The 14,617-nt window shown below is 54.3% G+C and overlaps 1 protein-coding gene across 1 annotated transcript; it reads right to left on the reverse strand.

Moving 5' to 3' along the window:
• Positions 1 to 571: 571 nt before the first annotated feature.
• On the reverse strand, positions 572 to 14,605 carry LOC132005181 (poliovirus receptor homolog). The gene is made up of 8 exons (XM_059382032.1): positions 14,314 to 14,605; positions 11,376 to 11,735; positions 8,344 to 8,646; positions 7,709 to 7,826; positions 5,312 to 5,460; positions 4,319 to 4,447; positions 2,619 to 2,650; positions 572 to 2,102 (listed from the first exon to the last, which is right to left on the reverse strand). The coding sequence occupies exons 1-8, from the start codon at positions 14,399 to 14,401 to the stop codon at positions 2,058 to 2,060; spliced, it is 1,224 nt and encodes a 407-aa protein (XP_059238015.1). The 5' UTR covers positions 14,402 to 14,605; the 3' UTR covers positions 572 to 2,057.
• Between the last annotated feature and the right edge of the window lie 12 nt (positions 14,606 to 14,617).

Below are 14,617 nucleotides of genomic sequence, written 5' to 3' on the forward strand. Positions count from 1 at the left end.
TTTAAGAATTTATTTATTTATTTGACAGAGAGAAATCACAAGTAGATGGAGAGGCAGGCAGAGAGAGAGAGAGAGGGAAGCAGGCTCCCCGCTGAGCAGAGAGCCCGATGTGGGACTTGATCCCAGGACCCCGAGATCATGACCTGAGCCGAAGGCAGTGGCTTAACCCACTGAGCCACCCAGGTGCCCCTTTTTATAACTTTTGATTTGGGATGTTTACATAGGACCTAGTTAAAAATATTAAAGAGAGAGAGAGATAAATAAGAACTTCCCCCAGGGTGTCTGAGAATCCTGGGGGCTCATGTCCCTGTAGTGTTTTTTTTTTTTTTGCCTTTTTCTAAGTGGACTTCATGCCCACCGTGGAGCCCAGCATGGGGCTTGAACTCATGATCCTGAGATCAAGACCTGAGCAGAGATCCAGTCAGATGCTTAACCGACTGAGTCACCCAGACACTTCCTTGATTCAGGATCTTGCTCCCACACCTCTGGTTCTGTCCCACATGCTGAAAGTCCACACAAAATGCAGCCCCTCCCCAATTCCTACAAAAAGACCTCCCTTGCACACAGCCACTCCAGATGTAATAAATTAACTTTAATATTGGGGCTGGGGATGGACAGGGGTTTATGTAGCAGCAACGTCTCCCTGACACTGTGGAGCCCTATGGGCCTTGCCACGCCCTTGCCCCTCACTCCGCCCATTCTTCTCTATTCACACTCTCCTCTCCATCCAGAGAAGACCCTAAGAACTTGTTTTCTCTTGCACAGAAGCTCATGCCTCACTCTCCGGTTTAGCACCCTGGCCCACGGCCTTACATCCTGCCAAGTACTTCCCCAACAGACAGGTCTCACTGTAAGAGGAATTCTGGATCCTGCTCCTGAGATCAGCATCTGTTATAAAATAGGAAACAGGCCTGTTGCATCTGTTGCCTCCGGGACCTTGGGCTGTATCCTTCCTGGTCTGAGGGCTGTCTTGTGTCTTGAACAGCTGTAGCTTCTGCCCCCCCAGGACCTCTTCCTTCTTGTTTTTCACACTTTGCTTTCCTTGGTGGATGACTAGCTCATGTTCCCTGGGTTCCTGTCCAGCCCAGCATGCTGGCTACAGATGATCTCCCATGGCCTGAGTCTTGGCAGAAGGTGCTAGGATCTCTTATCCTTCAAGTTCATGTCTGCCATTGTTCCTGATCCTCGAACAGCGCTAAGCAGCCGAACTCCAGACTTGGGTTCTCTTCTGGACGAAGGTTGGCAGCTCTTTCTTGTAACCAAGGGATGCCATGAATACAGAGATTTAGAAGCTCAAGGCCAGAGGTCAAATTCTTATAAAAATTATCTGGCAGTTGGAATAGTCTGTGTGGCTCCACGAAGCAGGAAAGGGTTAATCTTGCCCAAAGAGAGATTGGCCCTTTGCCCCTGGCTCCAGGGCCCTAAGCCCTCGGAGTGTTTTGGCGGATGGGAGTCTTATTCTGCCTGGGGCTGTGGGCAGCACCAGAGAGTCTAAGCTAACAGTGTGATTCATAGCGGGGCCCTGACCTGCGGAGGTGCTGGAGACTAAGGTCAGCCCCATGGCTGGTCAGCCACATCTGCAATGATGTACCCCGGATAAAAACCCTGGAAAACGAGGCTCAGGTGAGCGTCTTTGGTTGGTGAGACTCTGTGTATTGTCACACATCATCGCTGGGAGAATTCAGTGCTGTCCGCGCAACCGAGAGCTGGTGTAGGGTCTCTCCCGGATAGTGCCCCATGCGGCTTCTCACGTGACTGCTAACCTCATCCCTTCATTGTAATAAACTGTAACCGTAAGTGCACCGGCTTTCCTGAGTGCTGTGATTCCTTCCAGTGAATGACGGCACCTGAGAGGGGTCGTGGGGGCACTTGAACTTGCACCTACCACTGCAGTGCAGGGCGGACGGGACATTCTTGAGGTCTGGCATGAGAAGGGTGGCCCGTCTCTTTAGAAGGAGCCTCATCCCCTGGGGCCAGGGTCCAGCTGCAAGGTCCATGCCTTCGCCGGGCCCAGTCTCTCTCTCCAGCAGTCCTGATGCTGTCACTTTGTGTTCTCTTTAGGTGGATCCTACACTGACGTCTACAACCGCATAGGAGACATGCTAGAAGGCAGATATTAAAACGTTAGCCTCAGGGCCCTTCCAAACAGAATCTGCCCTCTGGAACCCAGTGTGCAAAGAGCCGTGGGCCTGTTCCCTCCCCTCTCCCTGGAACTCAGGGCAGTGCTTCCTCAGTTGAGCTTAGCCAAAAGGCCATGAAGTGACGGGGGTGGCAGTTCTTAAGGTGTGGTCATGAGTGGGGAGGGAAGGGGCACCTACGGAAATGCAGATCCTCAGGCCCCAGCACACCCACCAGACCAGATGCTCAGGGGGCAGGGCCCGGGAACCTGCATTTTAAGCAAACTTTTCAGGGGAGTCTGCCCGGCAGGAGGGATTGGGAACCACGGCTGGAGGCATCTGGAGAGAAAATCCAGGACCTGGCTCCTGACACCATGTTGGCGTTTGGTTAAATGCTACAGGTCCCCAGAGATGCCTGTCCCCTCCTTAGGAATGTCCACACGATTAGTCTGTGGTTCATGCAGAGCCCCACACCCTCCTCAGCCCCACCACCACACTCACGCCATTCGCCGAGGAGCGGTGTTGGTCCCGACCTAGGGAAAGAGAAGGAGAAGTTTCAGGAATGAATGACAGTCCTGGACAGCATGGCAAGAGGACGCATGTGGGTGGTGGAGCCCCTTGCATTCTCAGCCCCAGCTCTGCTGCTGACATGGGGAAGCCACTCCCCGCAGTGGTTAGGCGTAAAACAGGACTGGGGTATGTGCCCCACACAGCTATCCAGCTATTAATAATAACCCAGCAGTTATTAAGCATAAATAAATATTTATTTGCCATGAGTTCTGGAACCTGAGAGAAGGTTTCACATTCTAGTTCTGCCCTTTAGGAGTTGTGTGACCTAAGCCAATTGACGCTTTGTGCCTCAGTTTCCTCAACCATCACACAGGGATTTATTCAGCAAATAAGAAATGTCTACTTTGCGCCAGGGGCCTTCTAGGTGCCAGAGATACAGCCGTGAGCAAAACAGCCCCAATCCCTACTCTCATGGAGCTTGGATTAACTGCTGATACTGGCAACAACCGGACTCAGAGCCTGCATGCACCCGGCGTGTTGCTTACGATATGCCAAAATGCTGCCCTGAGTGCTTCACCCGTATGATCAGGGGTGGTTACTCCCATGGAGGAGGAAACTGAATCCCAGAGAGTAGGTCATTGGCCCTTGATGACACAAAGAATAAAGCAGTAGACTGGGGACGCCTGGTGGCTCAGTGGGTTAGGGTCTCTGCCTTCAGCTCAGGTCATGATCCGCAGGGAGCCTGCCTCCTCCTGTCTCTCTGCCTAGTTGTGATTTCTCTCTGTCAAATAAATAAAATACTAAAAAAAAAAAAAGCAGTAGACTGAGGGCGCAGACACAGGCAGTCTGGCTCCGGAGATGCCATGCTTGGCAAACCCTTCCTCAAGTGCCTCTTGTGTGCCTGGCGCAGGGGCAGGCAGGGCTGGGGACACAGCTGTGGCCATGACAGTTCTGGCTCTGCCCTCCTGGGGATCATAGTTCGCTGTAGAGATAGATGAGTCCCCACACAGTGGCGCGTTCCCGAGGGGGCAAGGCCTTGGGTGGGGGCTGGCGGGGGGAGGTCCAGAGCAGGTGTTTGGCTCACTCTGGGAGATCAGGGAGGGCTTTCTGGAGGAGGAGGCCTTCAGCTGGGATGTGAGGAGGCAGTTTTGTTTAGGGGTTGAGGGAAGAAGCTTTGTTGTCAGCAGAAATGCCCTCTCCTCCTGACTTCCGGGCTGCGAGCCCGTTGGCAGACCTCCTCTCTGCAAGCAAACATTTCCTCATCCATAGAGTGGGGCTCAGTGCTCAGCACTCGGAAAGTGCTCAGCAAAACAGCTCTTCTTCAGCTCTACTGATGAAGCCAAAGGACTTTACCCGAAAGAGCCGTGGGAAGGGTGTTGTAGGCAGGGGAACAGCCTATGCGGAGCCCTTTAGTCAAGAGGATCAGGCCCTTAAGAGCTGGGATCAGGGTGCCAGCTACGGCTCCTCCTCCCCAGAGGTTTGCAAAAAGGAATCAATGATCCAGTGAGCAGGATTTTCCAAAACTTAATGTCCTGTGTTAAATACGGGAAACTCATGGTACTGAGGGTTCAGTCTGAGGCTGCTGTACTCAGGGATGAGTCTAGATCATAGTAGGTGGCCAAGCATGGCAGCTGTGGGGATGCTCATTCTAAGCTGACAGGCAGGAGATATGCCAAAGAGGAGGGACTCACGGGAGCGTCTGGACAGGCAGAGACGAATCAGGAAGGCCAGCAGGGCCAGAACGACTAGGACTCCCACTGTCAGCAAAGCGATGCCCAGAGGGGACAAGCCTTGTTGTGGCGCCTGGTTGGGAGGTCCTTCTGGAAGAGAAGAAGTAAGCAGGGTTAAGTTCAGGGGCTCCTGGGGTCTTCATGTGCCCCTAAAACATGATTCCTCGTCCTTTAGGGAAGCTACTGCCTGGCCTCTCCCGGTCATGTCTCAGGTGGACTTGACTCCCCCCCCCCCCCCTGGTTCCTAGGACAGGACTTTGACCCAGGCCTGGCTGATCAGAGCATTCCATTCTCCTTGGCTGTTGGGATAGATTCACGGGGCTGCTGGGACCCCCAGCTAAGCCAACGACAGTCAACCCTGGGACTTTGGCTAGAGCTACTGAAAGTGGTGTATTCTTTCAACTGGGACTACTAGACAGGGGAGACAGGCGGCTGTAGCTGCTGAGGAACATCTCATGTCCCTGAGAACACAGAGAAAAGCAGAGACAAGAGATGTAAAGGAAAGTTCCTGGGTTTTACAGTTGGAGCATCTGGATCCAACCATACCTGAAGGTGCATTTTCAGTAAAGTCCCATTTTTGCTTAGGCTATTTAGAGTTGTGCTTCTATCACTGATAGAGACTGATAGAGACTCCTGCTTCACATGCTTGGAAAGGCCTTTCTGAGTCCTGGGGACAAGCCTCACACAGCTACCCAAGCCTGGGTTTGCAGATGGGGTATATCCGGGAGGCTGCACAGTGGTTCCAGTGGTACAGATGGTAAGTTAATGAGACTAAAGCTGACTCCCTTGGTCCTTTCATGAGGGGTGTTAGGGGAAGGATGGGAATCAGAAAGCTTTCTTGCATCTGACGATTCCCTTAACCAGGAACCACCTCCAAGCTCCTCCGTCAGAGAGGAGCCTGCTGTGACCTCCTCCTTTGGTCCCTCTATTCTTGCCATCCAAGGGGCTCCTCACCTCTGACCAGGATGGGCAGTTCTGCCTGGCCAGTCCCTAGGGCATTGGTGACTTGGCAGATGAAAGTCGTGTTGATGGACTCATCCACGGTCTGGATCAGGAGCTGTGAGCCCTGGGCCACAGCAGAGGGCGGCAGGGTCCCGTTGGTCCTGGGAGAGACCGAGGCGGGAGGAAGCGGCAGGTGTGAGCTCTCACTGCATATTCATGACGTCTCTGATCTCAGTTGAGAGCAACCCTGGAATCTCCCGACTCTTCCTCTCATACCCGCATCCCTCCTAGCAGCAGGTGCCTTCCGCCCCATCTGAAACACCTCGCCAGACTCTGACCACGCCACAGGCCTCCCCGGCCACCACCCCAGGCTGAACTCCCTGCTCCTGGGCTGCCGCGGCCACCTTCTCCCAGGACTCCCTGCCTCCACTCCATGCCCACATGCAGCGGCTGGAGAGATCTTGTTCCCCTCCCTTACTGTTCAGAGCCCTCCTCTGGCTCCCACCTCACTCAGCATAAACCCAAAGTGTCCACACAGCCACAGACCCCACAGGCTGACTGCAGATACCACCGACTACACTGTCTGTGACTCTCCCCTCTGCTCTATGTCCACGGTGGCCTCCTTGTAGTCTTTGAATACCCCCACCTCAGGGTCTTTGCACGCTGTTCCCTCTGCCTGGGACGCTCTTCTGGGCGTGCGCAGCTCAGCCTCCTTTCCTCCAGTCGGCGGTCCAGACGGCGCCCTAGCAGCACCTTTCTTGCCCCCACCTTGATTTCAAGTGCAACGCCCCCCCCCCACCTCTGCTTTATCTCTAACTCAGGCTTTATCCCCATCTGATGCACTACCAACTTCACAGCATTATTTTGTCTACTGTTTTCCTCCCCTACTAGACTGGAAGCACCAGGAGGCGAGAGGATTTGGCCTGTTTCATTTACCAAGACACACTGGCCCCTATGGTCTGGCACGGAGCAAGCAATCAACACGCTTCAGTTTAGTGGACAGAGAAGACGCAAGCATGGGTTTCTGGGCATCCGGCATAGATTGGACGGAAACCCAGCCCCATGGCTCACGGGCCTGGATCACGGTGCTTTGAAGCAGGATGGGAGAGGCGTCTGCCTTCACCACTGCAAAACCTTTGACCATGATTCCCTTGACTGACCGTAGAGACGTAGCAGTGGCTATCCACAGAGGTGGGCTGGTGGGGGATGGGCACTCCCGTGGCATCTGCAGGGTTGCAAGCTGGGATGTGAGCCCCGTCCAGGGTTGGTTAAATAATTGATGGCATGTGCATTGGATGGAACGGGGTCCCAGCAGCACTGAAAAGGGCGCTGTGGGGGCTCTGACATGCCTAACAGGTAGAAGACGGATGGATGGGGAGAGGGGACAGACTGATGGACGTGATTGGGCAAAGCAGGAGAATGCACCGGGTGGGTTCCTGAGTGCTTGTTGGGAAAGTCATACGTCTTTTCTGAACGTCTACAGATTGGCCTGATGAAACGCTGGGGGACATGGTGACGGGGATCTACATGGGGTCACGCGGGAAGGCGATGAGACAGAGGGAAAGTTTCAAAAAGGTGCCCGTGGCACAGTTTTTGCTGAGAAAGGTCGAGAACAAAAGGCAGGAGGGCTGTGTAACAAAGGGTAGTGGTGTATATTTCTGGACACTTGCCTACAGATCTTCTTTTTCTCATAACCGGATTGTCTGAAGTTTCTACAATGGCCGTAAGTTATTTAGAATAAGAACAAGGGCCCAATAAGGAGCTTGTAAAACAATCGATCCCTTTGTCTTTTTCTTTCCCTGCTCTGCATCCTAGTCTTGGTCCGAACTTGAGGGAATCGGAGTGCTCTGCGTTTCCTCATCGAGACAGTGGGGATGGCACCCACTCCACCAGAAGTGACTGGGTGGGTTACATGAGGCGACCGCGGAGGTGGCCAAACCCAGATGTTAGGAGGATCAGTGTGGAGCCACTTCTGCACCCTTGTGGCCCTGGGACCCAGGCAGGTGACAGCACCTACTGGGGCCCGACTCATCTTTAACCTGGGGAACGGTGACGGTGCTGCCTGTGCCTGGGGTGTGGGGGTCACATGGGTCACACTGTGGGTCAGAGTGGTCACATGTGACCACTGGCACACAGCAGACAGCCGAAAAGAGCAGGTATAATGGTGAACCTGCCCTAAACCGCCTCATAAACTGTGCATACGAGACAGAAATCCTACTGTGGCCTAGACTCCACTTCTCTCTTTTCACTTTCTTGTACCAGTCTCCTCCCTGAGACTCAGGGGTCCAGGCCCCCAGCCCTCTCCTCCCTCAGACCCAGGAGTCCTGCCCCCAGCCCCTTCTTCCTCAGACTCAGGACCTGACTCCCTCAGACCCAGGACCCAGGGGCTCAGGTCGGCCCAGGACTCACGTGCTCCAGTCATAGCCTGTGGGATCCGGTTTGCTGCGGACGTCACAGCTCAGAGCAACCTCCCTGCGGCCGAGGTACCAGTTGTCATCAAAGCCGGAGATGGAGACCTCTGGGGGGTCTGAGGGAAACAGACACACAGGCTCAAAGACAGGGACCCTTCAGAGGGGCCTAAAGATATGTGGGAGCATGTCATAACAAGAAAAGGCTTCAGTGGGTTTCAGGAACAGCCCAAGACACAGAGGGCCATGAGGAGTCTTGGGTAATGGATTCCCTCAGAGCAGAGAAGGCCAGAAGTCCTCGGCAGGGTGGGAGGTAGCGGGGTGCTGAGAAGGCTTTTGGGGATCTGTTTCTCTCTAGTCATTTTCCTGGGTAGCCAAGTCCTGGCATGGCATGGGTGTCTTGGGAGAAGAGGCCTCTTGGACACCGATCACATACAGGAGCACATTCAAGGCTCTGACAAGTACTGCTGGGAAGAATCCTGGATGACCCTGCCTCCGCTGCTGTTTATCCACCCCAAATATGATGGACAGGGAAGATTTTCAAAGTCCCCATGGGCCCCAGTAGACAATGTGGGGGTGGGGGTGGAGACAGCGGAACAGTGGTCCTTGTCCTTGCTCACATCTGGGTGCACTCACAAGGCACATCGAGAGTCACGGACAGCAGGACGGGCTCCTCGAAGCTCTCATGCTCCACTCTGCAGGTGACAGGCTTGCCATCTGTCTGGCTTGAGGGCATTGCGATTAAGAAGCTGGTGACGGTGTACGTGCCAGGCTGCTGTCCTGGCACCAGGCTCTCATTGGTCTTCGCATCCAGGTGTGACCAGGAGAGCTCGGCGGGCGGGCGGCCCTCACTGGAGACGCAGCGGGCCACAGGCACAGGCTCTGGGCCGAGTGGGCTGAGCGGGACCTCCTCAGCCTTGGCCTTGTTCTCCGGCTGGGCTGCGGACAAGAGCAAAAAGGACTGGTCAGTCCTCGCCTGCGGTCTTTCAGCAAACAGCACACCAGCGGAGGGGGGCAGCTAGGTGAGTGCACTGGAGGTCTGGGTTCAAATCCTAGCTCCATCCCCAGGCTGTTGGGTGGCTATGGGCATGTCTGCGCTCAGTTTCTTTGTCAATGGGAGATAAGGACAGGATCACAGGCAATGAGAACATGCAGGTAAAGCTCCCAAGATGGTACCTGGTGCATAATACATGCTCAGGAAATGCTGCTATTATTATTGGGAATGGAATACAGTGCCTGGGTGGAGGGTGGGCGATGTTGGGGACCCAGCAATGCCCAAGGCAGCCCCCAGCCCTGCTTTTAGCGGGTATACAGTCCAATGGGAAGACAGACTTCCCCAGAGAGTGGCAACCCAGAATGGGCAAAGCTGGGACGGGGGCGCCCAGAAAGGGTGTCTCAATGTGGGGGGAGTGGTGAAGGAGGGCTTCATGGAGGAGGGGAGGGCTGAGCAGTTGTGTGGAGGTTGAGAAAGGAAGACAGGCTTGAGGTCACACAGTTCTACAGGACAGAGCTGGGCTTCCACTCCAAACCCCTCGTGTGACCATCTCTTCATTATTCTGGTAATTCCCAAACCTGGGGCTCCGCTTCATTCCTTCCTCATTATTACTTGTTACTGTAGTGTTACTATGGACTGGAGATTTCTCTTAAATTTGACTCACTGGTTGTGGGTTTTTGTCTTTTTTTTTTTTTTTTTTTTTTTTTTTTGGTAAAATACTGGTAGTTTTAATTTTACACAAAATTTCCAAAACAATGGTTACGTAGTATAATAGGCATCTGCAATGAATAGTTTATTCATGGAAATTTTAAGTTAAAATCAGCTTCTAAATTTAAATTAGTCATCTCTGGCTAATGAAGAGAAAAGGAAATCACAGGTGCTGGGAATAATCTACTAGACAATCCAGTTGTCCACTTCTGTTCAAGCAAATTCCCTCTATCGCTTGGGCTCAAGTTCGATTTATTTTGCTTTTCCCAATTTGTGCTTCACTTGGCACGTCTGATGGATTTCACAGCTGAACTCTGTCTTAAAACTACAGCCAAATGTGCTTTTCAAAAATGCATTATTTTATAATTTGCAAAATGCCCTTCAAGTTTATCCACAATTGGAACACTCCTCACTCCCAGGGTACCAGCGAGGAGGCAGCAGAGAACTTGATTTCCTGGAGGGGAGGCCCCCTCCCAGCCCTGCCTCACTGATGAATGTGAAAGCATAGCATGAAATTTCACCCTTCCCTTTCTTTGGGTCTCATTATCTTTTACAAAAATAAAATAAAAGACGTAAGCAAGGTTTAGGGGCTGCTGCGACTCGACACCTTTCTTTCTGATTAACATAGAGTAGAGGAAGATTGGTCTGGGTCTATCTACTTTGGCGTGGAGCTGGGGAGGGATTCATTGCAGACATGAAAAGCTGTGTTTCCAGTTGCCTCTGATTCACCTAAGGGATCACAGTAGATGCTGCAGAATGTGGCCTACAATCCCAGGGAAGCTCTCCAAAGTTAAGGAGGTAGATTAACTTTTTTCTTCATGGGCTGCTTGATATTTCCCAGTTGTTACTAAGGTACCAGCATGCTGGCGTTCTGAGCCCCACCAAGGTCTCCTATCACCATGACCTCCCCAGGTTCATGGCAGCCTGGGCTGGATTCCAAGGATGCTGTACTGAGTTTCCTGTTAGCGGGGACTTTGCTGGGGAGCGGGGGACATGGCCTGGCAAGCAGCCGCTAGATGCTGGGAGCTGGGCCCCTGGCCCCTGGCCCTGGCCCCAGATGCTCACTGGTTCTGGGTTACTCTCAACCCGAAGACCTGAAGTCCCAGATTTGCTGAAAGTGCTGCCTTTGGCTGGGCGCTATGGGCACCACCGCAAGGACTTAACGGTGCAGGAGGCCCCCTGTAAGGGCCTGGATCCCTTCCCAGCACAGGTAACTCCCTGTAAGTACGCATCAGCTCTTACTAATCCTCTAAGTACTTATCAGCTCTTACTAATCCTCAGGATGATCTCTCCTTCCCAGAGCCTAGGGACTTCCTCAGTTTCAAAGAGGAAATGTTCTGCTGGGGAACAGGAACCTTGAATCGATGACAATGCCTGGGGGCATCTGGGTCCATGGTGGGGAAAGCCTCTTCTTCTGGGTGTCAGAATGGCCCTCCTTCCTGTCTGTGTATTTCAACTCTCCCTTCCTCACCAAAGGGAGTAGCAATGACTGACAGCCATCAGGAGCTCACAGGGGCCTCCGTTCTAAGGTTCAGTTGGATAAACTCCCGAGACCCTAGGGACAGCTTTCTGAGGACAGCACACTTGTCACTAACCATACCTTACAGGTGAGGAAAGGAGAGTCTGAGATGAAGGCGTTTGCCAAGCTGGTGGTAGCCAACTGGGAGGCAAACCCTGGCCTCCAGGCTTCCCAGCCCCTGCCAGGACTCTACTAGTCCCCCCTTCTTATCCACCACCCCCATGCTCTGCCCTCAGTCTGCAAGAGCTTAACCTTACTCTCCAGGATCCCACATCTCTTCCTAGCCTACACCTCTACCTCCCCATCATTGCCCCATCTCCTCCTTTTGGTCCCCACAAAATCTCGGCGCTCCATCCTTGCGCCACACCCCAGCGCCCCCCCCCCCCCCCCCCCCCGCCCCCCCCCCCCCCCCCCCCCCCCCCCCCCCCCCCCCCCCCCCCCCCTCACCGAGCACGCGGAGCCAAGTGCGTGCGCTCCTGCTGCCCTCGGGGAACGTGGCGAAGCGGCAGGTGTAGTTGGCTTCATCTTGGGCGCGCAACCCCCGCAGGGCCAGCGACCCGTCCCGCAGCTCCAAGCCCGGCGTGGCGGCCACAAATTCCAGCCGGCCGGGCTCGGGGAAGCTGGCGCCCTGTATGGGGTGGAAGACCGCCACGTTGAGCTCGTTCCCCGCCGCGTCCTGCCGCGTCCACGTCACCTGCGTCACGTGCACCTCCTGCTCCAGCGGCGGCAGTTTGCAGGACAGCTCCACCGTGTCGCCCAGGAGGCCGCTCACCTCCCGGGGCGCCAGCACGCCGACCGTCCCAGTCCCTGCGGGGCAAACGCGGGCGGGTCAGACCCGGGCGTCCGAGAGGTCGGATGCCGAGGGGCGCCCAGGAGGCCACTCACCCCTTCCCGGGCTGAACTGGGTCTGCTGCCCCCTGTCTGCGTCCGAGCAGCCTCGCGGGCCTGTGATTACCGTATTTCCCCACCGACGCTTTAAATTGTGTTCCGTACTGAGGCTGAAAACTTAAATCTGCCATTTAAACCATTTTAAAGTTCACAGTTCGTGGCATTGAGCTGTGCAAGTAACTACAACCACTATCTAGCTCCAGGGCGTTTCCATCAGCTCACTGTCATCAATGCCACTGTGACGCTGTCATTTACAGGAACTCTGACTGAGGGGTGGGAAAAGGCCCAGCATATCTAAGTCCTAGAATTCATGAAATATGATATTATTATTATTATTGCTATGCATGGACCCCATTTGGGAGAAGGTTTGTAGGGGATCCTGGCACAAGAAGGGAGGCAATTATAACCCAAGGATTTTGGATCCCTTCCGATCTCTGCTGTGAGGCTTCAGGCAGGTTACCTAACCTCTCTGATTCTTTTTCCTAGTTTGTAATGTGGGACTAATAACAGTTACCACACACAGGCTGTTCTCAGTGCTTCACGCATCTCTCAGGGTTTAGCCCTTAAACAGCTCCTTGAAGCAAACACTACTATCACCCTCACTTTATAGACGGGGAAACCAAGGCACAGAATCGTTTCCTCCAGGTCACAGAGAAGGTAAACGGCCGAAGGGGGATTTGAACCCTGCGGACTGCGCTCAGGAGTCCTGACCTCTAACCCACCAGACTCCATATTAAAATCTTTCAGGCTCAGGCCTCAGCACATAGTAGGTCCTCAATATGTCTTGGCACCTACTGCTAGTAATAAACACAATGCTGTCCATTCTTACTAGTAATAATAAAGAGAATGGAGGAGGTGGGAAGGAGGTAAGGGCTTTGAATTCTGGGACTGCTAGCAGCAGCAGCAGCTGTGAGACTGTGCGTGGGTGGTGTCACTTCTCTGAATCTCAGTTTTGTCATCTGTAAACTGGGGGTGGTTAGAGAATGATATAATCATATCATGGTTGCTGGGTGGATGAGGCAATGAAATCTACCCGGAGGGATTAGCATGTGCCAACAACTCTGCCAAGGTGAATATTGTAATTATTGTGTTATCAGGAAGAGGAAGCTGGGAAGTAGCAGACGGGTGCCTAGAGTGTGCTGTGTGGAGGAGGGCACGGTTTGGACACAGGCAATTGGAGAGCGGGGAGCCTGCTAAAGCGGGTCTGAGTGCCGGCTGTGCCACTGATGTGCTGTGTGGCTCTGGGCACGCGGGTCTCCTTCTCTGGGGCTTTCGTCCACCCGGTGGCAGGTCTCGTCCCTGGCAAGGTTGCCATGAAGACGACGTTGGGTGAAGCATAACGACCACACTCAAGTGCCTCCTCTGTGCGGGACACCAAGCTGTTTCCTTACAAGTGGCCTCCCCCAACCCTCTCCACGACCCCGTGAGATATGCACTCGTATTTTCATCCTCACTGGACGGAGAGGTCAGGTGCATCTCCTAAGGTCAAGCCACTTGCCTAGGTCTATCCTGCGCCCTTGCTCCTGGGCACCAGGCTCTCCCGTCCTGGTAGAGGGGGGCTCCGTCCACTATTTTGGTTCACTCATTGGACCTGCTACTTCTTGCTGGTGCGTTGGGCAAGTTGCTTCCCTTCTCCGAATGGAGGCCACAGTGGGGCTCATATTGGGAATCTCCTTAGGAGGTTTGGGTTGGTGGCTCTCTGTGACGTTCTCGAGCCTTGGGCCCCTCTTTTCTGGAGAAGTGCCCAGAGTTCTGGGAATCACCTTTTGGGAAATGCTGAGATGACCAACTGTGGCTTCCCCAAGTCTGCATTCAGAATTAATATTGTTCATCTAAATTACCATGTCATTATTGTTCTTACCCAGTGTATCCAACTTTGATCGGCATCCACCCAAGAAAGAGTCTTAGAAGGTAGGTAGACTCTACATCCCCCCATCCCCAACACTTTTTAGGGAAACAGTTTTAGTTTCCCTGAAACTCTCCTGAGCTCACACAGGTATTAAATGCCAAAAGCTCTTTTGAAACTGGGGCCATCTGACTTCAGAGCTATATCCCCAGGGCCTGGAACATTGTGAGACACTTGGTGAATGTGCGTGGGATGAAATGCCCAGCTGCATGGATAAATGAATGGCCATGACTTAGAGCCATACATTTGGGGTCAGAAGGGGGAAGAGGTTATGTGCTCCTGCCCTCTTCTACCCCCCCCCCCCCCCCAATCAAGCATTCTCTGATGAGGTCAATGGGCCCGGCCTCTGGGGACTGGCCACCGTGAGCAGGAGCGGGATGTGAGGTGTCCGGGCATGAGTCATTCATTCTCAGCTTTCCTAGACTGACCGACGGTTCTACCGTAAAGAATTCCGGCCGCTTTCTGGGAGGCTGGGGTCCCACCCCGTTCTGTTCCTCCAGCCCTGGGGGAGGCCGACCACCCTGCCAGTGCGGGGGTAGCGGGGGAGCCGCGGCCGCCGCGCCGCGGTGGGGGGGAGGCAGTGTCACTTACGGGCTTCTGTGGGCACGCCGGGTAGCGACTGCAGTAGCAGCGGCAGCAGCGACAGCAGTAACGGCGGCAGCTCTCGCGGCGGCACCATACTGGGTTCCTCCCGCAGCCGGGTCGCCGCTCCGCGCTCCGGACGGGACGAGCCTCCTCCCTGGTTTGCTGGGCTCCTTCTCCCTCGTCCGCCGCCGCCGACTGGAAGCTGCAGCCTAGACCCCGAGGCACCCCAGCCTGCCGGAGCGAGCAGGCGCGCGGAAGTTCCCCGATCTTCACCTCCAGACCGGCCCTGCGGGGGCGGGGGAAGGGGGGG

Source organism: Mustela nigripes, chromosome 17 (genome assembly GCF_022355385.1).
Source record: "Mustela nigripes isolate SB6536 chromosome 17, MUSNIG.SB6536, whole genome shotgun sequence".
Classification (NCBI taxonomy): domain Eukaryota; kingdom Metazoa; phylum Chordata; class Mammalia; order Carnivora; family Mustelidae; genus Mustela; species Mustela nigripes.

Bases quoted from the DNA above. Each gene is read 5' to 3' on its own strand.
- LOC132005181 (XM_059382032.1), bottom strand. From the start codon at position 14,401: ATGGTGCCGCCGCGAGAGCTGCCGCCGTTACTGCTGTCGCTGCTGCCG. The intron at 5,461-7,708 runs GTGAGTCCTGGG...GGTCTCTCCCAG, and splicing joins ACAGGCTATGACTGGAGCAC to GACCAACGGGACCCTGCCGC. The intron at 2,651-4,318 runs GTGAGTCCCTCC...CTCTTTCCCTAG, and splicing joins CTGCCTGTCCAGACGCTCCC to GTCGGGACCAACACCGCTCC.